Source organism: Eurypyga helias, unplaced genomic scaffold, assembly GCF_000690775.1.
Source record: "Eurypyga helias isolate BGI_N326 unplaced genomic scaffold, ASM69077v1 scaffold11234, whole genome shotgun sequence".
In the NCBI taxonomy this organism is placed as follows: domain Eukaryota; kingdom Metazoa; phylum Chordata; class Aves; order Eurypygiformes; family Eurypygidae; genus Eurypyga; species Eurypyga helias.
The window spans coordinates 59,753-84,401 of record NW_010244406.1 but is presented as its reverse complement, the minus strand read 5'-3'; the positions used below and the strand labels follow the sequence as shown (position 1 = coordinate 84,401).

The following is a 24,649-nucleotide window of genomic DNA, read 5'->3' as shown; positions in this document are numbered from 1 at the left end:
TGTGGCTGATTTTTCTTGCCTGTTCAAAATTCACTTTTTAATCTTGGTCTTTTGCTAACAAGACCAGAGCTGGTTATGGACACCTGGGTGGTTTGTCTCCTTCAGGCTGCCTGGAGTCACCCAGCTCTGTAAAGGGCTGTAGGAACAGAACTCGGGACACAAGAAGTTGCACAAGTCAGGCAGTTTTGTAAAGCACAACCTCATGACATTTTTATTTGATTTACGTCTTGCTGTTCTTTCCTGTTTTCTGAGCATTATGTTCATTTTTATAACAGAGTCCTTAGGTTGTTTGGATATCTTTAGGGTGGAAGTGAGTTCATAGTTCTTCCAGTTTTGATCAGGTTCATTATTTTTCTTCTCAAGCTTGTTATTTTTTAGTCCACTGTGTATTACTTCACATTTGTGAACATTTCATGCAGATACAAAGCAGATGGAAAGTTTGCTAAACTTGAGTAGGAGAGACAGAATCACTTCACCCACCTGCTAACCAGTTGGTGAGGCTGTGGTCTGAAAGGGCGTATTAAGTGTTGCTTCATTTGTGTGGGGGGAAAAAAGTGTAACTCAAGAGTCACGCAACTGGAAATACTTTGTGTATGGTACAAATCTTAAATAGATTCATTATACTTTGTTTTCTTTATCTGTTTCTTTTTCTTTTCATTTATTTATATTTCTGGGGTTTTATTAATTTATGTTTCTCATTCTGATCTGTTTTATACATATATGACGACTCTCTAGAGTTACAGTGTATATTAGCATTTTGTGCATATGAATCTTACACAGCCATTTGAAAAAATATGTTTAAAGCACTATGTGTAATTAGAAATGCATTTAAAGCATTTCTGCATCACAAAGTGAGTTAAGTTGTTGGAGGATAGCGTGACCTTGAGGTTCGGATACGGGATTCAGTCAACCCAAGTATTACTGCAGCTTTCTTACAGTTGCTGCGTAGGTTCACATGGGTGATGGAGGTGTGACTAAAGGCACTCTCTTCATGAACCTGCTCTAAAACAGGAATAGCCAAGTTAATCCGTTCTGCCAAGGAAAAGGATTTGAAAATAATTAGAAAATGTTTCTAATTCCAACACGTGATTTTTAGAAATACTGATTTTCTGTCCGGTCTGTGGTTGATTTCAAAATTGAGAAGGAATCCACACAAAAAACACAACAGGCTTCTGTATTTGCTTTTGCTTCTATACAGCCTTTTGGTAAAGTGAAAGCCAGTGTCAAGTGTTGCTGCTGTTGTTTCTTTATACTGCAAGCACACAGTTAGGAGGGGAGGAAAGAGATTATATTGCAGAAGGGGGGAGAAAACCACATGAGAATTCAGGATATTTCTTTATTAAGTAATTGTCATATTTTTTGTGTTTATAGCTATATTAATAACTATAAGTGCAAGAATTGCAAGGGTTTGTCTCATATGTCAAATGAAGAAAATAAACAGCTGATAGACTTCCTCTTAAAAAAAGATGATTATTTCACTAGTTGCTCAGAGTTAGCAGCTGACAATTTTGTTAGTTTCTTTGGGTCCTCGCAGAAAATGCTACTTATTTTGCATTGCAGATTGAGAGGAGGCTCTCAGAGGAAGGAGATTTTAATGAGACGTTTATCATACAGTATCATTATTCTCAGTTCATATCTAGCCCAAGCATCTAACATGGAAAGTCATTATCACATCTCACTGCTTATGGGGAGTTGTGTAAAATTATCTGGTGATTTTTTGTCCACTTATTAATAAGGTGCTGGTAGTGTGGTTTGAAACACATGTGAAACAGTTTTCAGTTTGGAAATGCAGCTATCAAATATTTTGCAAAACCATTTGGTTCTCATTTTCTTTTGGAAAATGTCAAAGCATCATCCCTTTCAAAGGCAGCTGTCTTTTTGGGACTTTCTAAATGATTGTTTTGTTCAGCTAACTTTTCTGTCTCTCTGAAAATTTAAATTACCTTCCTCACAGGAGGATTAATTAGCAACTTCACCCCAAATCTTTGAAGGTGTTACTTACAGGCTGACCAGCAGTTGTTAATAAGATTCAGCATCTGTTTCTTCTGGCATGGAACTACCTTTAGTATGAAATACATGGGAAGGAGTGAGCTTGTTCAGCACAGGCAGTAAATGACATTAAAGCCATTTGATTCCATAAACAGAGGCAGGACACAAGGCTTGAATCTCTTGCGTTTGCAGACTCCTCTCTCTGCTCTCCAAGCATTGCTTGTAGCATCAGCCAGCCAAACTGCTTTCCGGTCAGTCCTTGGGCTTAAGATACTTTCAAAGGATTAAAAATTGGAACATGCGTTCTCCCATATAGAGGCTTTTGAAGCAAAGTTTTATTTTGTAATTTCAGGGGCTTTTTTTAATCCAGTAGTCAGCTCTGGACAACATAGTATATGTTACGTGTTGCAAAATGTGAGAAGTTATGTCTGCCTTTTATTTTCAGTTTATTAAAGCATTTCTGAATAGACACATAAAGTGAAAAGATGATTCTAGAATAGGGGGGAAAAAAACACTTTTTTTTTAAGAAATAATGCTGTTTGCCAAAATAAAAAGACATTTTAATCATTTTTATGCTGATTTCAAAATGAAGACTGTTACACATATTAACGCGTAAACTTTTAGGTGTGTAGAACTTAAATAAAATGTAAGACTGAATTTCTGGTTTCCATAATAAGATACCTCATCAGGCTCAGTCAAATTATTTTTTATTTAAAATGATATGTGCTATTCTTTGTGTTTATAAAAGACAGTTAAGGTACATGGATAAAACTTCTTAAGATTTTACTGAAGACTGTGGAAGTCAAGTTTACAAAATGTGTAGTTGCCTCCCTGGAAATCCACTCAGAGGCCTGAGACTATATATCCCATACTATTATACAACTTTCACATCTTCCATTAATTTCCAGGTTTCCAGTTCCCAATTCTGTGATGAGGAAACTGACCTTGAGAATTAAAAACAAAAACCCAGAAGTTTCATCTGTAAAGAGTTATGTGATTTTTTTTTTTTTTAATCCCCAAATTACATCTTTTTCAGTAATTAATGACACTGTGTAACTTCACTGAAAAGCAATCCAAAAAAATGCATTATTTTTGGGTTGTACTGCAGCACTGGAGATAGATTTTTTCAGTAATTAATGACACTGTGTAACTTCACTGAAAAGCAATCCAAAAAAATGCATTATTTTGCAGCACTGCAGATAGATTTGGTTAGAAATTCTCCATTTAAATATGAGTTCTGATGATGATGTATCTTAAGGCTAGAAAAACAAGAAAGGCACTTATTTTTCAGAAAAAGCATAGTTGAAATACTTTTAATGTAGTTCAGGAAATTTAGAGGCTCAGGGTCAGTTTCTCTTCCTGATGAAAATATGTAAGTGTTCAAAAATGTGTAGGAATAATTCCTCATACATTCTTTCACGTGTTAGCAAGTTGTTTACTACCCTATCCTGATTTTCTTGAATTTGATGTGTTGTTTGAATTGCTCACCAAAGTAATTGCCCCAAGCGGTTTTTGGCCTACCTGCTCTTTGCGAGTGGTTGATTGCAGGTGGTCACTGGTAGGCATTTGCCTTGCTGGCGGTCTTTGTGGCACTCTCAGTAGTGTCAAGCATAATGTTTGCTGTCAAACGTCCAGCAGCATCATTTGCAGTTTGAAAATTGAAGGTTGCTTCTCACGAAGTTTGTTTCCAATTAAAATCTGATGATTCAGTGGAAACTCTCCAGTACACTAGCTTCGTAGGTTATTTGGGAAAATTAAACTCAGTAGGAGCGGCAAACAGGTCGCATAAAAAATTCAGACTCTTCCATTATGCAGCATAATTCAAGCCCTGTTTTTACAGCAATATTTGCAATGAAATGACTGTTTGTGTTGGCTGAACACTTTGTTGAAAAGTTCCCCTTTTTTGCCATTCAGGTCAGAAGGTTTCAGATGCTTGACATACTCTGGTGACCTGCTGTAATATTGCTTGTTTGCTTCTCCCTGGTAGGAACTTTAAGGCTAGAGGACTGAAGGACAAAGCTTTCCGTTTTATGTTTGAGCGTTTCAGAGAGGGCTTACGCTCTGTGGTTGTCTAGGCATTGACATCAGGGTCCAGGTTGTCAATGCTGCGTAATGCAAGCCTGCATGTGACTTTTTAACCCTGTTCAAAACACAGCAGCGATATAATCCATGTCCTAAAATGGACTGCTGGCTCTGAAAGAATTCAAGTAATGTAAGCCTACAACGCTAGCCCTCTTCCTGAAGTCTGTTAAACATAAAATAGTGAATTCATGGAAAGGAGGAACCTTTACAAATCACAAAAATGGAAGATTACAGTAAACAATACTCCTTGGTGCCTAGTCATAGGTTGGATTGTATGGGGAATCCAGGAGTTAGACTGGGAAGATTTTTAGGGACTTTGATTAGTTTTCATGCTAAAGACAGAAAAGCACCGTTTTCACCCGACTTTTCCAGAAGCCCTTAATACCGTGCTTGAGGCAGACACGAAACAACCATTGTTCCTTCAAAATTAGAAGTCACTGGGGCTCACTGCTGACAGAGACAGTAAAACATCTATTTGCACTTTAATTTGACGCCGCTGGTGAAACTCAGTCAAGAACTTGCAGCAGACTGAGATGGGTACCGGATAATTTAAATAGTAACGCAGCCTGAGCATTTCCAGTTTACTGTGAGTCCGAGGGATTTTGTTCTGCTGTTCTCAGCTTCATGTGCCAAGTTAACGATGAGAAGCCCTCGTTAGCGGTAATGGTAATTGTGCACTGGAAAAGGAACCTGCACGGAGCCACTGCCTGATGCCGCGAATGCTGCAGCAAAAGTCTGTAGGAGTTGATAGCGCGGCCAAATGTGAGACAGAAGGGCAAGTCGTGCACAGCAACTGGTAGATGCAAAGGGGCAGAAAAGCATTTTAAATGCTCTCTGAGGCATTTTTCTCTCCCTCTTTTAAAGACCCTGTGGACTCTCCCAACAATAATGACTGGTTGTCGTTAAGGTCTGTCTCCAGGCCAGCTATGAATCCCAGGAAGTAGCCACATGACATTCCTTCTGTGGCTTGACAGCACAGCTTAAGCTGTATTATGGGGGGGGACGCGGGGGGAAAGGAGGCAGCATTTCAGCAATGTGCTGGTATTTTTTGCCTTCAGTGGTTTTGGTGGAGGGAAAAAGTAAATTGAGGATCATTGATACACCCAGGCACACCACCAGGATGCTGAAAAGATGTAAGGCCCTTCAAAAGCTTGTCCGGAGGGGTAGTTTTTTGGCTGGAGGGCCAACCATAGGGCAGTTGAAATTTTAATTGCTCGTTAGCCTAGAGGAAGATGTGGCAAGCTTTTTGCCAACAGAGAACATGGAGCTAGAAAATGACAACTCCAGGGTAACATTTAGGGAGATGTATCATTTTAGACCAGGCCATCAGCCTCACCTGCATTCTTTTCCCTGCATGGGTTATTTGTATCACCCCTCTTTGTTTCTCCAGCTCTCTTGACTTCAGGGAGTGGTCACAACCTGCTTATTCTGAGAGTGTGCAAGGGTGATATGAAGCCACTTGTGAAAAGCAAGTATGCCACCCTAACCGTTAAATTCTATTTTGGGGACTAAATTACAAATTTTGTTAGGGTTCCTTAAAAACGGGATGAAGAGGTGGAACACCAAAGGTCCTTATCCTTAAGGTCCAGGGATAATCAAATAAACACTCCTCAGCATGTCATTTATTTACTAGTGTCCTGCTGATGCACATCTATACTTTTGATTCTGCTTGCTATATAGGTATATAGGTATAACTAAAGTTTGCTTTCTGTGCCAGTTTTTGGGGGGTTGGTTGGTTGGTTGGTTGGTTTTTGTCTTGAAAGAGGAGATATCCTTCCTGTTCGACCTGAATTCTGTGTTTCAGCTTGCCATAATCATAAAGCACAAAGGATTGTGTTCAAAACAGACCTGGCTCCCTCCTAGGGAGCAATTTCACTTTACAAAATCAGCTTGTAATTACCTAAAATTTGCCACAGGAAATTACTTTATAGGGTTTTTTTAAATGCTTTCCCCTTTAAAATAAAGTGACTGTGGAAGGGGAGGTCCAGATTTAAAAACTGAAGGTTGGTTGTGTTGTTGGGAGGAAGATTGAAAGAGAGAGGCTGCTGCAGTACGAGGTCTGCGATCGTGTGTGCGCAGCTCCTCTGTGTATTTGCAGAACACCACCCTTCATGCAGAAGTGGCAGGATGTTTCCCTTTTGTCTCAATTCCTGGATTTTACAAGTTAACGTATCCCTTTCTCACCAGGCAGCAGCTGACCAGAGACTAGATTTCCATGCCATATTGGGAAGGGTTCTAATGGTGCTTTCTGTGGTCTTCGTCGTTACTATGTGGTGCGGCCAAGCTTTCCCTGTGTTGTGGCAAAAAGCTGTGCTAATGATAACAAACTATAGTTCTCCCTGCTACTGGGATGACTCAAAGGTTAATTCCAACTGTTAATATAATGGGCACATCCAGAGAAAACTTTCAGCAATAGGGCAGTTGGTAACTGGCATCTCGCTGTTAAATTTGTCTCTCTAACCTGAGTCTTGCTGATTTTTTTCGAGGCACCACATGTCAGAAAACACAACTCCGTAGATAGACACACAGTCAGGATGAACAGGGTAGGAAGTCTTTCTGTGACTGTTGAAAGATAACACAATGGGTTATATCATAGTTGGTCAAAGCAACAACATAAAGCGAGTTCAGAAAACAAGAAAGGAAAGGAGGGAAGAAAAGACAGAGGGAAATGTTCTATTTCACTTCCCCTGAGCAAACATGTAATTTCCATGATTTCTTTTTAATGACTCTCTTCTGAAGCTGGTAGGTACTGATTTATGAAAAGCTGTAAAAGATCAGGTGGAACCCTGCAGGACGTCGTTTACAGCTGCACGGATTGCAACCCGTCTAATTTGTCTAGTAAAGTGTGAGCTCATGGCGCACATCGCCCAGACCATAAATTTTGTGTTCAGACCTTCTGTCTAGGGGCTGGGTCAGGGGGAAAAAGCCTGCCGATGTGTGCGGATGCTCTGAAAGCCCAGCTTTCCCTTGGTGCATGAGAGGAGACATCACAGACTCTTCGCAGTGAGACGAATTCCTGTTCATTGATAAACTGTCCAGATGTCCTCTCTGAGGAGGAAAGTAACTAATTTTTGTTTGGAAACCTACAAGGAGAAAAATGATACTTTACAGTGCTGGTTATTCTGAGGTCACTTGCATTAAAATTAGGTCATATTTTTTATCCTGATGATACTTTGATCCAAGTAATAAACATAAAAGCTCTTTTGGGCCACTCTAATTCCTAATCCTAGAGACCTGTTCTATTTCAACTTGTTTATACTTTTTTTGTTTCCCCCCTCTCATTAGTGATTCTGGAGTCAGGACTTGTTTTATTAGATTTAAGCTGAAAAGACATACTAGACTGGAAAAAAAAATTCTCCTTGCCCTATCACTAAGAACACTTCATAAATACTCTTAATAAATGCCTCAGGATTCCAGACGCTATACCCAGAAAACTATAAATAAAAAGCATTGGCTCTTCATGGGACAAACAGTTGTCAGGGAGATGCAGCCTGCATAGCTACTGAATAAAAACATCTTGGGCCTGACTATCAAACCTGAGCTTTTAACTGGAAGGCATTCAAAGCTGTGTAACGCGTAAGCGTCTAAGGTCTGATTTTGGCGTGAGAACAGTAACCTGAAGTGTGCTGTCCTCAGTCTTTGTGTCGGGGCGGCTGTACTGTGCTTTTCCTTTACAAAACACTAGTGTTTGGCAGACAGAGCAAGCTTCTGGTGTCTTCTCTCTTCTTTCCATCTTTGGATTTTCCCAGGATGTGAGGTCCGTAGTTGGTGCCAGCAGTCATGGACGTTCGCAGCAGCTCCTTGTCCGGGCTGGGCTCCAGAGGGAAGGTAGTCGGACAGAAGGTGTCCCGTGAGGGACATCGCTGCTCTGAGACCTGGTGAATATCGAGGGTGAATCTACAGCGGTGTTATGTCCATTTGTGGATTGGAAGTTGAGATTTTAAAGCATGAGATCTTTAGTTACAGCCTGTAATCCCAGAATGGAAGAAGATATTAGAATAACTTTCTGATCCTGATAGAATCAGCCGATTGATACCAACTGGCAAAGCATCACAATAAAGCATGCTGTTTAATATGTACCCAGTGCCAAGGGTTATTGTTTTGCAAAGCTATGTTGGTTTTTTTTTCAAAGGTAAGAGGTGTAAGTCTCGGTGTAACTTGTGTGGTATCCCCTGGTTCCAGTGCGGGTCAGATGTACTGCACAAGTATGCTAGTGTAGTGCTACTGATCATGATGAAACTTAAAAAAGGCTTCTGTTGGGACTGAGAAGTTTCTTTTGGGTTTTCTAGACTACTTATGAGCTTAAATTCACTGGTATTAAAACACTTTGTTCTCTTTGGTGTCTTTAAAATCACCCCACTTATGTTTTTTTCCAATGACCAGAGATGGCTTGAGTTTAGGGTGAAGAGGATATTTTACAATCCCGGCCAGTTCTCCAGCACCAGTAGCTGTCACCTACCAAATACATGGCATAATTACTGCCTTTAAGTTATGATGTTAGTCTAGCCACCTCTCATTTTCACTTCCGTCCAGTGACAAAAGTCACTTCAGATGGACTGAGCTGTAGTAGTCAGACTCCTGTGCAGGTGATGTTCCACTAGCGCCATGGGGGAAAAAGAATTATAGGGCAGAAAATAGACTGTAACACTGCAACAATAACTGCTTTGGATATCTTCTAGTTCGGTCTCTTGTGCTCATGAGCAGCACCATCATGGTAGCACAGCTAAGCACATGTTTAGCTTTAAGCCCGAGATAGACACCCGTAAGGTACTTCACCTCAAATGGAACACGTGTTTCGGAATGCAGGCTAAAGAACTGTCCGGTATGGACTTGTGTTTGTCAGTGGAGGGAAAGATGCAGAAATAGAGTTGATATCTCTAATAACATCCTAGTCAAGGAAGTCATTATTGTGCTATTTAGCACTGAGAGAGAAAGGGAATTAGAATTAGATGTCTTGTCAGGAGAAAGAAATTACTGATCGTATTGCTATTCAGGGGCTTCTCACACCTCTTTGAATAAAATAGCAAGTCAGTGAGAGGAACAGCTGAGAAATAGGCTCTGCTCCTCGAGAGCTGTGTGTCTCCGCCAAGCTGTTTGCTGGGAAGACCTGTTTCAGAGACAACAAACCCCCTGCTATGGAAATGCGTGTCTCTCCATGGACTGCAGCAATAGTTCAGAAAACTAGCTGGGCCTATTTGGGGTCTTTTTAGATGGCTAAAATGAGGTGTGGTCGAGCCTGGCCCTAGTGCCTGCATAGGGAGGGGCTGGAATCTATTCGCAGTGCTCTCAAATAAGAAGTCTAGAGTGTGTATCTTTTCTTGTTTGGGACTAGGTGAATCAAATATAATCTAAATTAGTCTTGTCTTTGCTAATGCTTCACACATTAAATTGTAAGGTAACAATACACTTCATGAATTGGTGATGCTACAGTGATTTAAAGGTGGGCATGAGGAGCTGGAGCTCTTCAGCAGGGTGATTTCATCAAAGCTGCTAGCGTGAGTACATGAGGTGGCCTCAGCAGTAGATAAATTCCATAGACGAACAGAAAAGCAGTGTCTGGCCTGGGAGCTGCTGCCGATGCCAGTGCTGAATTTAGACACAAAAGAAATCCCTACATATCCCTGCTCCCTAACTTTTGTCACATTCCTTTTTTATTTCAGGCCATCAAATCTTCTTCTGGACCAAAGTAACATTGACATTTCAGCCTTCCGCACGGCGGGTGATTGGCTCAATGGTTTTCGGACAGGACAGTGCAAAGACATTTTCACGGGTGTGGAGTACAGTTCCTGTGATACCATAGCCAAGATTGCTACAGAGTAAGTGTGAATCGACTACAGCTCTTCATCAATGGTTGTGGCTGGAGGTACAAGTTTAAACATAAGAGTAGCGGTTTTAGACAGCGTTTCCAGTTTTTAGCTAAAATATTCTGACATTTAAAGAGACAAACGTAAAGTATTGCTGTAGTGGCAGTACACGTGCAGGAAACATCGATGCTCTGTGTGAGGGCCACGGTCCCATAGCTTTTTCTTGCTGATGACAAGGAAATTCCCCATTTCTTCTGATATAATAGCATAGTGCATCAGCTGGTGCACCAGCATCACTTTCGCTCAGTTTAGGAGTGTCTGTTTTTTCTTTATATTCTGCCTCTTATACGGGGGTTTCCCCACAGCTGGCACGTGTGCCCATCTTTTCCTTTATTGCCCATCCCATATTCCATCCAGCTAGGTGAGACAGAGCAAGCTCTTTGTAGCTGCTTTCCTCCTACATGCTAATAATTATTCAGGGGCTGAATGCCCTCCTCCCTCCGGTTTTGACATTTAAACATGTTAAACTTGGAATTTTACAACTTTCAAGTTTATTACATGTAAATGCAATCTGTCTTTGCTCTTGTGATGAGGAAGAGTAGGGTAATGTTCTCTCTGCACCTGAAAAGGCATCGAGTACAGTTAAGAACTTACTGCCAAAGGAAATCTGGATTCCCTGTTGGGATAGCTGGCTCCATGACAAGTTATGAAGAAATAAGCAGCAGCTGTGGTACCAACAATTAAACACATCAATGCTGTTAATTAGTGTATTATTGCAACTATTAAAAGGCTGCTAATGGCTTTTTATAACAATTACCCTTTGGGGACAGTGCAGAAATCCTCTAGGAATGCCCAATTTCCTGTGAGCCTCTGGTTAATTAGCCCTTCACAAGTGTTAAATCTGTGTTACACAAGAAACAAAGAGACTGGCCGGCCTGGAGGAACAGGTGAAAACCAGGGTAGGCACTGGAAGTGTGGCCATGTAGCCGTTAGTGTAAATGCTGGTACCAGGATTATGATGACCATGAGGGCTTAGCGCCTCGTAGCGAGATTTCAGCACCACTCGGGACAAGCGATCGAGCTGATAGGGGAATGGAGATGTTAGAGAGGCTCGAGATCTCAGCTGGCCCAGAAGTAAATCCCTTGCTCCTAAATCCCAGCACACGTGTGGCTGGAGAGTGCTGTTTCATTGTCTTTTCTTCCAGGTAAGAAAACACAACAAGGCTAAATGAGTTTTTACTCTTTTTTTGCGGCTTCCTGCTGTTTTCATACAATGGCTCTCAGTATTTTTCACACCAGGGCTTGTGTTTCAGCAATATCACCATACCTGGAGGCTCCTCCAATGCAGCAATGTCAGATGAGCGGGTGGCTGTCTGTTTGCTCACATCAGCGCTAGGAGACACGGAGGCAGTATGCTCACTCACCCCATGCATCTTCTCTTTTTTCCAGTGACATGAAGAAAGCTGGCGTGACAGTTGTGGGGCCTCAAAAGAAGATTGTTAGCAGTATCAAAGCTCTAGAAACTCATACAAAGAACAGCCCTGTTCCTGTGTAAGGTACCAAAATGATGTTGCTCAGGAAAGAAAAAAAAAAAAAAGAGAAAAGTGGCATCACAGGGCAAAAGTGATGGCTGATAAACAGCAGAATTTAAAGGAGTTCTTTGCAACAGCTTTGGAAACATAATGGTTGAAATTTCAAACCCACTAAGACACTCAAATATTGAGTATAAATGCCTTAAAAATAGGAGTGAACTTGTTTTCTATCTGTTAATCCTAAAGGGTGGGTGCTCTTGACTGACTGTTAACGCAGATAGTAAATTTCAAAAGAGACAAAAGTATGTAAAAAATTCTTCCAAGTAAAAACCAGTGATACTAAAACCTAGAGCCATTTGAATATTAAGTGACTGAACAACACAAAAACCCCATGGACATAAAAGCTGTGTACTTGATCTATACAGCAAACAAGAAGAAAGACTTGCAGTATTTTTATACAGAAGAGATCTGTAACAGGTATTTTATTTCTCTAAAAGCAAGGAAAATAGAGGACTATACCTCACTACCTGTCTGGCCATATTTACTATAATGTCATTGTAACATGCTATTTCAGCTTCAGAAAGGAACACAGAAATAAAGTTTGTAGTGGCTTGGAGTTAGTTGACGAAAGAATTTTACCATTATGTTAGCTTCCCTAATTGTGTTTTTTTAAATAGAAACAAGTCTTAATTTTTAAAAGACTTATTTATTTCATTTTTTTCTTCCATTATTGTTTATATTTATGCTTAAATACCTTAACCTGGCTGTATTATTGCCAAGTGCCAAATGTTTTCAAAACTTCATTGGTTCAACCTGAGAAATTGTCTGAGGGATAATTACTAGATTATTTTATACTCGTAATATCGTATATGAAATACATAAGGAAAGAAAGATGGTCTTTTTTCCAGCTCTGACACTAGATAAAGCATCTGGACTTGTTGAGATTCCTTCCATTTGCTGTGAGTAGTAGTTTAACCCCAGTTAGAGTTCTGTCGGGGTGGTGTGTGTATTGATCTCCAGATCAGTATCTGGCCCAGTCAGGTACATACATCTCATTTGTTTCCCAGAGGTCTGCTTCCCTGCCAAGATAAGTACCCTGTTCTGGAGTGGTGTTCATGTGGGAGTTTTGCCTAGAAAACATTAAAAAGAGTCAGGATTGCATCCTGCGGTAATGGAGGATGCTCTGTGAGTTCCCTGGGGAGTGGCCCATTCCTGGCTTCCCTCCGGCAGGCTTTCCTCCCGACTCTGGTAGCTGGGAGGTGTACTTCCAGGCAGGCAGCTGCTGGTAGTTACACTGAGATGGTGACTTGCAGCCAAGGATAAGTGGATGGTTTCAAAGGATGAGTTAAGCTTGTGAAATGGGACTTCGATATGTAATTTTACCTAAGTCTCTGCCAGAAGACAAATGTCCAGGCACTGCCATCCTGCAGGAGCCTTGCTTTTTGGCATTCTGATTCCCAAATTCCCATGCTGGAATCTAAACCCGATTCTGATGAATAAGAGTGAGTCCCTGAAAGTCCAAGGCAGTGTGAGAAGCAGATGACTGTAAGGCATGGCACGTTCAGCTGTGTGTGCAAAAGCAGGTAACTAGTCATGTTCTGTGTTGTATCAGTCTGGTTTTTGAAGGTCCTTGTAGTATAGGGCATATAAGTGGGGGAAGAATCCATTCCTAGGATTTGTGTGGCTGAATCAGCTTTTAAATTGTTCTTCATGGGTCCAGGACTTACAAAATGTAGAGACACAACATTTATCACACATTGCTAAACAGAAGCAGAATTAGAGGCTTCTTAATGAGTGCTGGCAGTGAGCATGCTGTAAAGGACTGGATTTGAGACACACTCACAGGATAATAATTAGTAATGTTCTCTGAAAGAAAAAGGAATGGGTTTTAAAGTAAGTTGAAAAAAGATAAATGGAAGAAAATGAAAATAAAGCACTTAAAATGTAAAGAACACTTCTCCTTATCTGCCACAATCTGTCATGAAATGCAGCCTGCTAAATAGCACAGCTGTATTTTCCATTGCTTACTTCATTCAGAATCTTTCTTTTCTTCGGTTTGAGATTGCTCTGAATCAGACATTGTTAGTGAATTTAAGTCACCAAAATCCATTTGCAGACATTGTCTGTGTGGGGACAGCTTTTGATAACACACTCCTTGTGACGTGTCTCTTCAGCTTTATTCTGCTGCTGGAGAGCGGGGGGCGAGAGGGTGGGGGCAAGACATCTGTGAAACACTCCTGAAAACACAGAACCAGTTCTTAGGGTTTTAGATGATGACTGAAAACTTTGCACCAGCCGTCCTCCATTTTCTCCTAGTGCCATGCCATGTTCCTTGCCCGCGGTTTAAGCACGTTCAGCATAAAAGGTTAAATCTCACTGATGCTTGGGAAAAAAGAAACTCAGTTTTGCTGTTCTTTGCGATTCGGAGTAGAGAGTTTTAGAACACATTTAGTTTTCTCTCCCCATCAAAAGTTGATTTGTACTGTAAGTGGCCTCTGTTGGAAGCACCCTATTATACTCCCTGTCCCCGTGTACATATGTATACATAGCAGTGTACAATTCTTCATTGTGGAGTAGAGATACTAGAGTTCGTGTGGCCATCTTCCTGTACAGGACTTGCATCCGTTACCGACATCAAGCAGAACGCAAGCACTCATGAAATGACATGCCATATTATTGGGTTTGTACCTCTAAATATAGTTTCCATTTTATTTATTTCTGTTAACATATCTAGTTTTGTGCTGTTAATTAGCATTCAATAAGCAATGTATAGATGTGATTTGATTGGCGGTATGTATTTACGTTAACCTGTATTTTAAAGCATTACTTACTCATTTAGATTATATATTGTGCAATTGTAGATGGCCTCTTACTAATGTAAAATGATTTGTAGTGGAAACATTTATATTTTTATAATAAACATAATGAAAGTATTTTTTACATACAGGAATTCTGAGGTGATTGCTTGGAGGACAAAGTAAATTTATTTGATTAGAAAAGTGTGATAAAATTGTAATTAAATATGGATAAATTCTGAGTGTTAAAGCATGGGTTCAGAGTGAAAGCCAGATATTGCTTATATTATCTATGAAGAGAAACAGTGCAGGTTTTAACTAGATAGACCAGCATTTGTGCTAAACTGACTTCTGTCAGTCAAAGACTTTACTTTTCTCCATGGATACGGGAAAACATCGTCTACTACAACCTGCCTATAGGATATTGAGAAAGCTGTCATTTATTTTAGTTGTATCAAGTACTTCCAAACCTTTGCTTTTTTTCCTCCCTTGCCAGTGGACCTCTTTTCAACTTATTACTATGTTGAATCCAGTAAAAGATGTACTTTTCAACAAAATAAAAAAACCCACCACGTACTGTAATTTAACCCCATGATCATTTCTTGCCTCTGAGTATCTGTATGAGCTAATATTTGCTCCTGGTTTGTTATGTCCCTACCAAGTTGTTTCTGTATGCTTCACTGACGCACAGTGTCTTTGAAAATGCCAACGTGCAACTCAACTTTGCATCTCAGGAATCGTCTTCCTAGAAAAATAGGAGCGGTTTGAATATTCGCCAGTTACTTGAGGAATGAAGTTACAGGATCTTACTGTACCATAAATGATTTTGCATGCTTTTGTATATTACTGTGCTTACCAGTGCAAAACAATGAGTGAAATACCTCTCCTGGAGTCTGTAAGTTGATAAACTTTATGGACATGGATGTAGCATACTTTTTTTTTTGGCATTTTGTCTTGGTATCCTGGAAAGGTAAGGGAATCACAAAAAAGAGGTACCCAGGATTGGACTTAACTTTAAATTACAACAGCTGGACTGAAATGCGCTTTTTCTTCATAACACCAGTACGCTTCATGCTGTGCTGCAGTGGGAATGTGTGGTGTCATTTTAACTTCCGATGAAGGCGTTTCGGTGCTGTGCCTGAAGGAGAGGGAAGCAGCTCTGTTGGTCTAATCTGTGCGGTACGCAAACCACTCGCCTCGTGAATAGGTTTCACTTCGGCAGTTGTGTTACACTGACTTAGTCTGACCCTTTAGCCTTGCTGGTACATTGTATTTGCTTTATACTCCAGAGGGCACAGTGGATATTGATGCTTTCATAACTGTTGCGTTTGTTGTAAAACGGTCTGGAAACTCATAGCCAGTTCTGGAACGGCAGTGGGGTGTGTACACATGAAGAGCAGATGAACAAGCAAATGCCTTGCAGCCCACCACCACGTCTCAACTGAGATATGGAGCAATAAATTGCTGATAATCTGTTCCACAAATTCAGATATGCCTTTTTTTCCCCCAGTAATGTCCAAGTGGCATTTTTCCACTTTACATTCCCGCTTAAGGATGATACCTAGACTTAGATAACTATACCAGTAAAAGCCTGTGCAGTGCCAAGTGGAATCAGACAATTACTTCTGCTGTCTCACATATGCCACTCCTGTTAATTCAGACAAATACCCATACTATTGATTTCCCTTCATTTTCTGAGCCACTGTAATTCCTCAGATCCTTTCCAAACAACCACTGCCTGGTCAGTAATTCCCCATTTATATGTGTGCACTCAGTTCCTTTGTTAGTCCTCAGTCCAATTCTTCGTGTATTTCTTAATGAATTTTACTTTGCTAATTCAAAAATATTTCTCCTAGAAGTATTTCTCTCAGCCTTGATTCATTCACGTGGATAAACATGCATCCAGGTTACTAATGCAAACAGCAAACAGCACCAAGCACGAAGGACAGCCTTCTCTTGGGTGCTTTGTTATGCTTTTCAGGGGGCCAGAGAACCTCTGACAAATGAGTTGAGCACTCAGCCCGCTAGGTTTTTCAGCTCACTCTGCTTTCACATTACGATTTCATAATAGCGTGTATTTCCCCAGTTAGCTCATAAGAGTGTCATGTGGGACAGCACCAGAAGTCTTACTAAAGACAAGATAAATCACACCTACTACTTTTTAGATTATGCTGTCACAGAAATGAATTAGACGATTTTGACATGATTTGTTTATTCTTGACAAATCTTTGTTGGTTTCTTGAGACCTTGTAATCTTCCAGCTGCGTAGAAATGTATTGTGTGAGATACGTATCTCGTTCTGTGTATTTGAGGTTAGCATGCCTAGTCTGCAATTGCCTGGCTCTGCTTTTCTCCCCTTCCTAAAGGTCAGGATGATCTTTGCGCTTCTCCAGTTGCCTGGGCTCCGTGACTTCTCTGAGAGAATAGCTTGGTAGCTGCCTTTGGGCTCATCCCTTAAGTTGCTATAGTAAATCTCCCAGACACTGCAAACCTGAATGCAGCAATCTCTTGTTCTAACAACCAGGATTCCTAATTGAAGAATAAAAATAAAATACACACGAGCAAATGCTTTTACTGCGTACCCAGGTTTTAAGGTCTTGCCTTGCATTTTTGCAAGCAAGCAACTACTAAGAATCACCATTAAAGAAGCATGGAGTAACGTTTTGTTAGCAAATTTCATTATGTGTTTTTAATTAGAGTGTACAACTGAGGTTCATCACTGCCTTGTGACTTTGAGGTTGGATCATAAGATCAAGCATCCTACGAAGTTAGCTGAGATCCACTGTCTGAGATGTTAGAAATCTTTTAATTCACTCTGTTGCTATCGACATAAGGGGGGAATATCCTTTATGTCCACTCCTTTTCCATCCAGTTTATCCTAATAATATTAGAAAGCTCAAATATTAACTCTCTTCGATAAAGTGGGCCACTTGAGTTTACCCACCATGGATTTGTAGTTAATACTCAGTTTAGTAGTTTCCAAAGCGTATGTTTGCAAGACAGTGTGAATAACCAGAGCTTTATACTCTTAATATTTGGGGATTTAGGGAAGCTGACATTGAGCTTGTATCTGAACTGACATCACTAAGCCATGATGTGTAGCAGAAATATCAGTTTTGGCAACAGTAAAGCACGTCTGGGTGTAAAGCACAGGACATGAGGTCTCAGGCACCCCTGGATATCCTCGCCCCGTGCATGTAGGGTGCCTGTGGGTTGCTGCTCTAAAACTACGCATCCTCCCTCCCCAGAAGGAGCTGTGCTGCGGCTGTGCCCTGAGGTTGCTTCTCAGTTGGCCGGGTACGGTGCCCCCGCGTTGCTGAGCAGCTGTGAAGGTACTGCACCTTCAGCGCCTCAGCCAAAGCCACCTCCGCCTTCGGGGGGCTGCAGGCCTCGCCCCAAAACGCTGCAGAGCCCCAGGCCAGCCCTCCCCAGGGGACTGGATTTCTCCTCCTGGCACAAGGCCTGCGAGGATGAAAACCGAGCATTTAGTCTCCCAGCATTCGTGTGAGCACATAGTGTTTAATTTTAAGGCACTGAGCTGAAATGAAGCCAGAAAAAACATATATATGCTAAAATCGATCTGTTTGAATGAAAAGAAAATGGAGGTCTAGTAGCTTTGCACCAGCCTGACCAGGGAGTCCTGTAAGCATCTCTGAGGCTAATTTTCCTGTCGTTCCCTACTCCCTACCCAGCAGAAACAAGACTTTTGGGTATAGTTTACAGCTTGAAGCAACTCATTTTCCACAGGGTGGCTCACTCCTTTCTCTTTCATTACTCTCAGAGCTCCCATCTTCCCTCATGCAGTTCAACAGGCCCCAAAATTAGGCTCAAACCACAGAAGTTGTGTGTGATGCAGCATCCCTTATTCCCGCACGCTTCTCTTGGTACCTGCTGTTCCTTGCTGTGCCCACCAGGCATCATCCTGGCCTCCTCCTCCCCATGCTGGCCAGAGGGGGCCTCCATACAAGGTGATTTACAGCCTGACCTGCTGGAGAACCCAAAAATCCGGACGGGAGATGACTGAAGAGATATTTTAGGGTCGAAGCAGTGTTTCAGTAGTTGCAGTGTGTGCCTTGCTGTGCTTTCCGTTTCTGATCTCTTGCAATACAAGGTTAACTATATGGAGTCCCACCAGACATTTAGGTTTGCCTGTGATTTTCTTCTCCATAAATCACATTAAGTGTAGACATTTCCTCCCACCTAGGATTTAGAGTGGTAGAATAATAATTCCAGTTACAACATGATATCATTTTAATAAAAGCAGATCGTGCTTGGAACATAAAAAAAAAAAAGCAACTTAAAACCAAACCCCAAAATCCATCAAAAATCCAAGTTACTGGGAGGAGTAGCACTTCTCTAGCTTATAATTTGGACAGTGAATGGGTACCCCCCACACAGGTTGGTCAAGTAGGGTTTCTGGGTGCTCTTTCCATCATTTCTGTGGTGTCTGGGTGGCTCCAGCTAGCTGGATGTTTCCTAGCAGGTTTGGTCACTGCTAAAACATGCAGCTTCCCCTCAGGCTGGTTGTCAGGTAATCAGCAGTAATGATTCCCTGCTTTTAGCATGCCCCTTTAAAGTTGCATCACCTTGTATTGTTTTACTATTTTTAATCTCTTTCCTTCACTCTCATAAAGGTTTCTTGGGGGCTTTAGAGGAGGACTAATCCACAATTCCCAGTTGTATATACTTTTTTAAAAAGTTCTGCCTCATTAACTGAGTTAATACTTGCCTAATTGTAATAGCAAAGTAATAAAATTCAATCCCTACAACAATGTGATACTTTAACTTCCTTTCCTCTAACTGATGGAGCACTGGGCTACCTGCCAAGGAAGTCAAATGGAAATAGGAAACAATATGAACAAATAAAAATTCTGAGGTTTAGATATAGATGTTTTCTTGGGGTTTTTTGGAATTTTTTTTTCGATCTTCCGTAATTACTTGAGTCATTTTTCTTCCTCTCTGTTCCCAACTTTCATTCTGTTATTGTGCATGTGGGTTTTTGGGGAGAGGAGAAGTTGGCCCACAGAGGGATTATTTTTCTGCCCCTTTTTTACGTCTTCATCATTTATAAGCTGTCCCCTGCATATAAGGTTCCAAAATCATTTTTTTAGAACGAGTATGTCAAAGACACCACCAAAGTGCATGTGAACACCTCCCCATCACGGACTATATAAAGAACTGTATCTAAGCCCAAGAAATAATTAGATTCCTTCAAACAAATATAAAATAAAAGGGATCAAATCAAAGTAAACCTCTCTCCCGGGCACCAGCCAACCGCTGTGACTTGTAACACAGCTTTACAAACGTCCTGCTGCTTATGCTGTAGGCAGGATAGGTAAGCCGTCCCACCCCCAGGCAGAAGGAAGACACTGAGGCTGAAGAACTGAGAGTCCTTTGCCAGCCTTCACATCCAAATCTAGAGTGTACTCTTACTCCTTTTATCCTGTTTTTTGTTCCATCTCCTCTGCCAACCAGGTGCCGCAGCTGACTAAGCTGTGCATTTGTACTGAAGCACTGATGCTAGGTGGTAATGTAGGTCTGCACGGTGTAGGCCAGGCTCCCTTATCTCGCTCTTGTTTTGGACTGGAGGTGCATAAACGCTACGACTACAAGTAGCTCTTCAGCCTATTCTCTTTGGCTGCCTCAGCACCTGCTGTTGTTGGGGTTTTGAGCTCTCTCAGTCTGAATTCCGTTTTGGGCAAAGCTGCAAAAGATGTCTGAATGTATGTATCTGGACTGTTTTTAACCATGGCAAGCACACCACCAAAAGAACCTCCCTTTCACCCTCTGTCCACCTGCGTCAGTGACATGCCAGTTCCCACTGGTATCTGTTAGGTGCCTTTTCAGAGGAACCTCTCTCCCAGTACCCCTTCCTTGGCCCAAGTTGTTATGTTCAGCTCAGGCGATCGCCAGCTGTTATATGGCCTCTGAATGAGGTCACCTACTGACTTTGGCTGTAGCCTCTTGTTGCCAAGTGGCTGCGAGGGGAGCGCTAACATTGCGGATGAAATACTTCGCTGCTCTCAAAAGAGAGTGGGTTACAGTAGACACTGCTCCACAAGAAGGGATGCTGTTCAGAGCAAATCGGAACAAAGGTTTTCCTTCTTGTGAGAAAAGAGTGAAACAATCAACCTGGAAAATTGTCTCCATACCCTTCTGAACACACTGAAGGAGTCGGAAATCCAGATCAGACGCTTTTTTTTCAGTGCATGTCCTTGGTGTCCATACAGTATCCTGACTCAACAGGCACGGAGCCAAATGAATCAATAGGCAAAAATGTCTCAGCAGCTTGCCCAAAAGGAAACTTTCAGAACTCATTACTTGTATGCTGATGTTTTATCAACATATATGACTTCTTTCTCCAAGTAACTGTTCTTGCCACGCTGTAAAACACATTGAGCTTGCTATGATCGGGCTGCCCATGTGTACATCGTCTGAGTTAGTGCGATACTGAAACCGTAATTTCTTAAATATTTATCCAATAAAAATGGCATGGGCTTGGATCACCAGACATACGATACGCACTTAATGTTTTAGGGTAAATGTTAGCCCTGTATCTTGAGGGAGAGATTGCCACTGCTGTGCAGAGAAAAATTACATCTTCCACCTCAAAAGAATCTGAAAAAAGCTCAGGAGAGTTGTCAGAAATTTCACCTACAGTTAGTGAAGAACTGATTAATTTTCCAATGGGAGAGTGAGGAAAAAAAGGTCTGGTTGAGTACCTGAAATACCAAGCTCAGTAAAATCGGAGGCAGAAGTAGAGGACCCAGGGGATGTATTCCTGTTTCCTTCATTTAGCCTTAGCCGAGTGTGGACACAGGGCTAACGTTACTGCTCTCTCCGGAGATGCTGTGCAGGGTCTTGCATGTGGAATGGGAACAGCGTGTTATAAATCTCTTTGTGGAGTGTAAGATTCTTGGAAGAAAAATACTTTGACTTTTGTGTCATTTAAGGGTTGCGGCATTTCCACCCTCGCACTGATTGCCTGGCGGTTTGCATTTGTGAGAACGTAGAATGAGATGTCTTAAAAGTGGGTTCTGCATATTGTAAAAGTCCAACTGCGATTTGGAGAAACACCCCTGAGACTTATTGCTACCATTATAAGCTTAGAGTAATGTGCACATATTTTTCTTTTTAGACCATGCACACTTTATCCAGCCCTCAGGGGTAAAGAAATGAAGGGAGGAAAAAAAAAAAGAAGAAAGTCCTGTTAAATTTGGGGTCTTTTTTTTAAATTTGTTTTGATTTTCCTGGGTCAGACACACCGATGCACGTGAAGAGTTTGGCTCAGCCGAAGGTGAGGGCTCCAGCTAGCTGGGGTAAGTCCTGGCCACCATGTCCATGGCATCACGCACCCCAGTGCCATGGCCTCCGGGGCTCTGTTTGAAGGCCAGGAATTCACTGTTAGGGCTGGGATTTCCAGACCTGCTTCCCAGCTGCAGAAGGGCTCAGAGCAGCAGCCGCAGGGGGTGGCAGTGAGGGCAGAGGCCTCACTCAGGCTGCAAACTCCAGTGCCAGGATGCCCTGTGGGTTAGTTACCAGCCCCTGGGGCCGCAACTCCCCGGTCCTTGCTGGGGCACGGCCAGTTTTGGCAAGGCAAAGTATTGATCGGAGGCAGAATGCTCTATCAAGGAAAATGCCCATTATTCGAATCCCATTAAATTTCCTTCTCCTTCTGTATTGGTGGTTGTGCCTCCGCGACAGAGGAGAGACAAGGCAGCAGCACGGACTTTGTTAAACACCTCAGTAGCTTTGGTTATTATTGGTTTTGTTGTGTTTTGGAAGGTGTCAGGGCTACTTTGTAATTTAAGAACTGGATATTTTCTTCCTTCTGTTCAGTCTTCTTAACGTGCCCTAAGTCAGCTTTACACTGAGGATGGGAATGATTAAATCAAAGAAACAGAAAAACAAATATAACGATGGGTGTTGAATAATTCAGGGTTTTTTCTCTTGGACACTACGCTTCAATATCAGTAGTTACGAAAGTTCTGTCCCTGAAGTCTTTTAAGAAAGCAGTGGAACAGGATCTCACAGAAATCATTTGGTGGAGCTGAGGCAGAAAATCTCGCAGTCTTTTCGGCTTCAGACTGCATGATTCCCACATAGTCACGCAGCACTCCCCACCCCTACTCCAGAAAAGTCCTTGGATATATTGTCATTCCTGTTTCCCTGGTACGCTGGTCACAGACAAGTGACCGGACTGACTGGAAGTGTCTCAGAGGAGCATTAATATTGCTGATGCCCGCATCAGGGCTGATTCTCACCCCTCTGACACCGGGGTGCTCTGTGGTGGTGATGTTACAAAATACCAACGCTGCGAGAGTTGCAAAGTGGGGGGAAAAACCAAAACTGGACATTGCTCTCCTGCTGCTCATCAGTCCTGAGCTTTCCTCCCCCTTTCCCTCAGCCCTCCACTCTCCCTGTTCCAGTAACGAGAGAACAACCTGTGCAATCTGTTCAGCGAGAGAACAACTCATCTGAGCACAATTTCCTCTTCTCTGTTGTTGAATATAACTTCCCTTGGGTAGGTGAAAATTTTGGCAGTCTGTACAAAGACTAGCAGAGACTGAAGCAGAAGCTGTAATAGAGCTGTTACGACTTGACAGCCCTGTTTTGTAATGCACTGGGGGATTTTATTACAAGTCAATTGTAGCTTCGTGAAATTTAAGAGTATGGCATCTGCTTGTATGATTTTTTTTAATGTTTAATAAATGAAATTGCAGTAGATTTTAACATGGAGACTATGGCTGTAGCAGGCCTGGATGACTTCATAAAAACTAAAATCAATCAATCAACTTTATTTTGTTGGCAAGATTTTGGTCTGTAAAGTAGAAGTAAATCTTTTTCGCAGCTCTAATAATTTCACACGCATTTCTTCAGGTACTGGCAAAACACCATATTTTATACTGTATGCTGAGTGCGTTGGATTTTGCATGATTTGTGTTTAAAGAACAACCTGTGAAAGATCATTTCACATAGCCTCATGGGGATCTGTGCCACTGCAGTGTGTACCAACGATGACCAAAAGCTGGAAAGAAGAGTCCTGTGGTTTGAGAAAAGACTTTTCAGCTCCCCTCTCACCGTAACCTTTCTTTCTCTTGAATTAACTGAGGGAGATGATGATAGCAATTAAAGCTTCAGATCACTGGCTCCATGGGGTCATAATATAGCTTATTTTTATGATCAGAAAACGATTCACAGTGGTGGCAGGAAGAGGGACAGCACTTTTAAAAAGAGGCAATGGTGGGTTCTTTACTACCAGCATTTTTCAAATCCTATGTCTCCTGATGATAGGTGAAATTTAGGCTCTGGCACGCCTGTCTCTGAAACCCGTTCTTGGGCAGAACTGATGTTCCCAGTTATTAGTATGGTTGTGATGGTGCATGTGCTATGAGCCAGCCAAAGACTCGGGGCAGGAAATAATGCAAACCCTCAAGACCCGCAATACCGCTGCAGAGGTCAGGCTCAGGCTGACCGCCCCCCGGCAGCCCGGCTGTGGGAGCCACGTGTGGGTGGGGGGCCCATGGGCCAGAGCAGGGACCGAACATGCTCCCCCCCACGGGAAAATCGAGGGCTGCCAGAGGGCCTGGGGTTGGCAGTGTGATGATGGGCTCCCAGGGGCAACTGTTCCATCAGCTTTTCTAGGTGTTTGCATTTTAGGTATATTTTCATCTGCAGCCTGATGAAAAGGTGGATATTAGCATGGCTCTGGTTCCTGTGGGAAGACCTTGTTTGATGTAACTGGGAGCATGCTGTTGAATAAAATTATATATATTATATAAAAATGTATACTATGGTGTTTACTCCTTGGCAGAGCAATGGAACATAATCGATGGCCTATCTTGAAAGGGTAGTCAGTTTGTATCTACTCTTAGCCCTCCACTGGGCTGAAAGACATCATCCTTCACAACTAAGTAGTTACAGTACCCTTTATAATCTCAGTATAGTGCTGTCATGTGGAGCTCTGTGCCTTGGTGTGTACCCCTAGAATTTAGCTCAGTCCTCTACCCTGGCTTAATCTACATCTTTTTGTAGGACTAATTCCTCCAGCCTGCACTGGAGACACTACCTGTTTCTGTGAACTTTGGACATTTCATGGGGGAAAAGAACAAAAAGAAGGTTAGTAAAAAATAAAATCCTGGGGGTAAAAAAAACCCAAACCATAAAGTGTTTGACCCAGTCTGGCTGTCCTGTTTTGAAACTACTCCCTCGGTCTGCACCTGGGAACCCAGAGGAGAATTTAAGGGTAATATAGACACCACAACAGCAACCCAAGGAGTTAAAAGTACCCCTGTGTTTGGGTTTTTTTTCCCCACAGTTAGAAACAGGACCTCTTTAGTGGATACAGCCTCACAGAGTGTGTGGTACTCTCGCTGGCAGTTAGCAGCAGACAAAATCTGATGTGTTGAATGCCATCAGTATGCATCACTCACACCTCAGATATGGA

The 24,649-nt window shown here is 41.9% G+C and overlaps 1 protein-coding gene across 1 annotated transcript in view; it reads left to right on the top strand.

Annotated features, from left to right (window-relative positions):
• Positions 1 to 11,700, top strand: part of LOC104508201 (ephrin type-A receptor 3) — a gene marked incomplete at its 5' end in the record, with an annotated part of 48,238 nt that extends 36,538 nt beyond the window's left edge. The window contains 2 exons of the mRNA XM_010149742.1: positions 9,732 to 9,887; positions 11,325 to 11,700. Of these exons, the coding sequence (XP_010148044.1) occupies positions 9,732 to 9,887; positions 11,325 to 11,430 (262 nt within the window). The remainder of the gene's footprint in view (positions 1 to 9,731; positions 9,888 to 11,324) is intronic.
• Between the last annotated feature and the right edge of the window lie 12,949 nt (positions 11,701 to 24,649).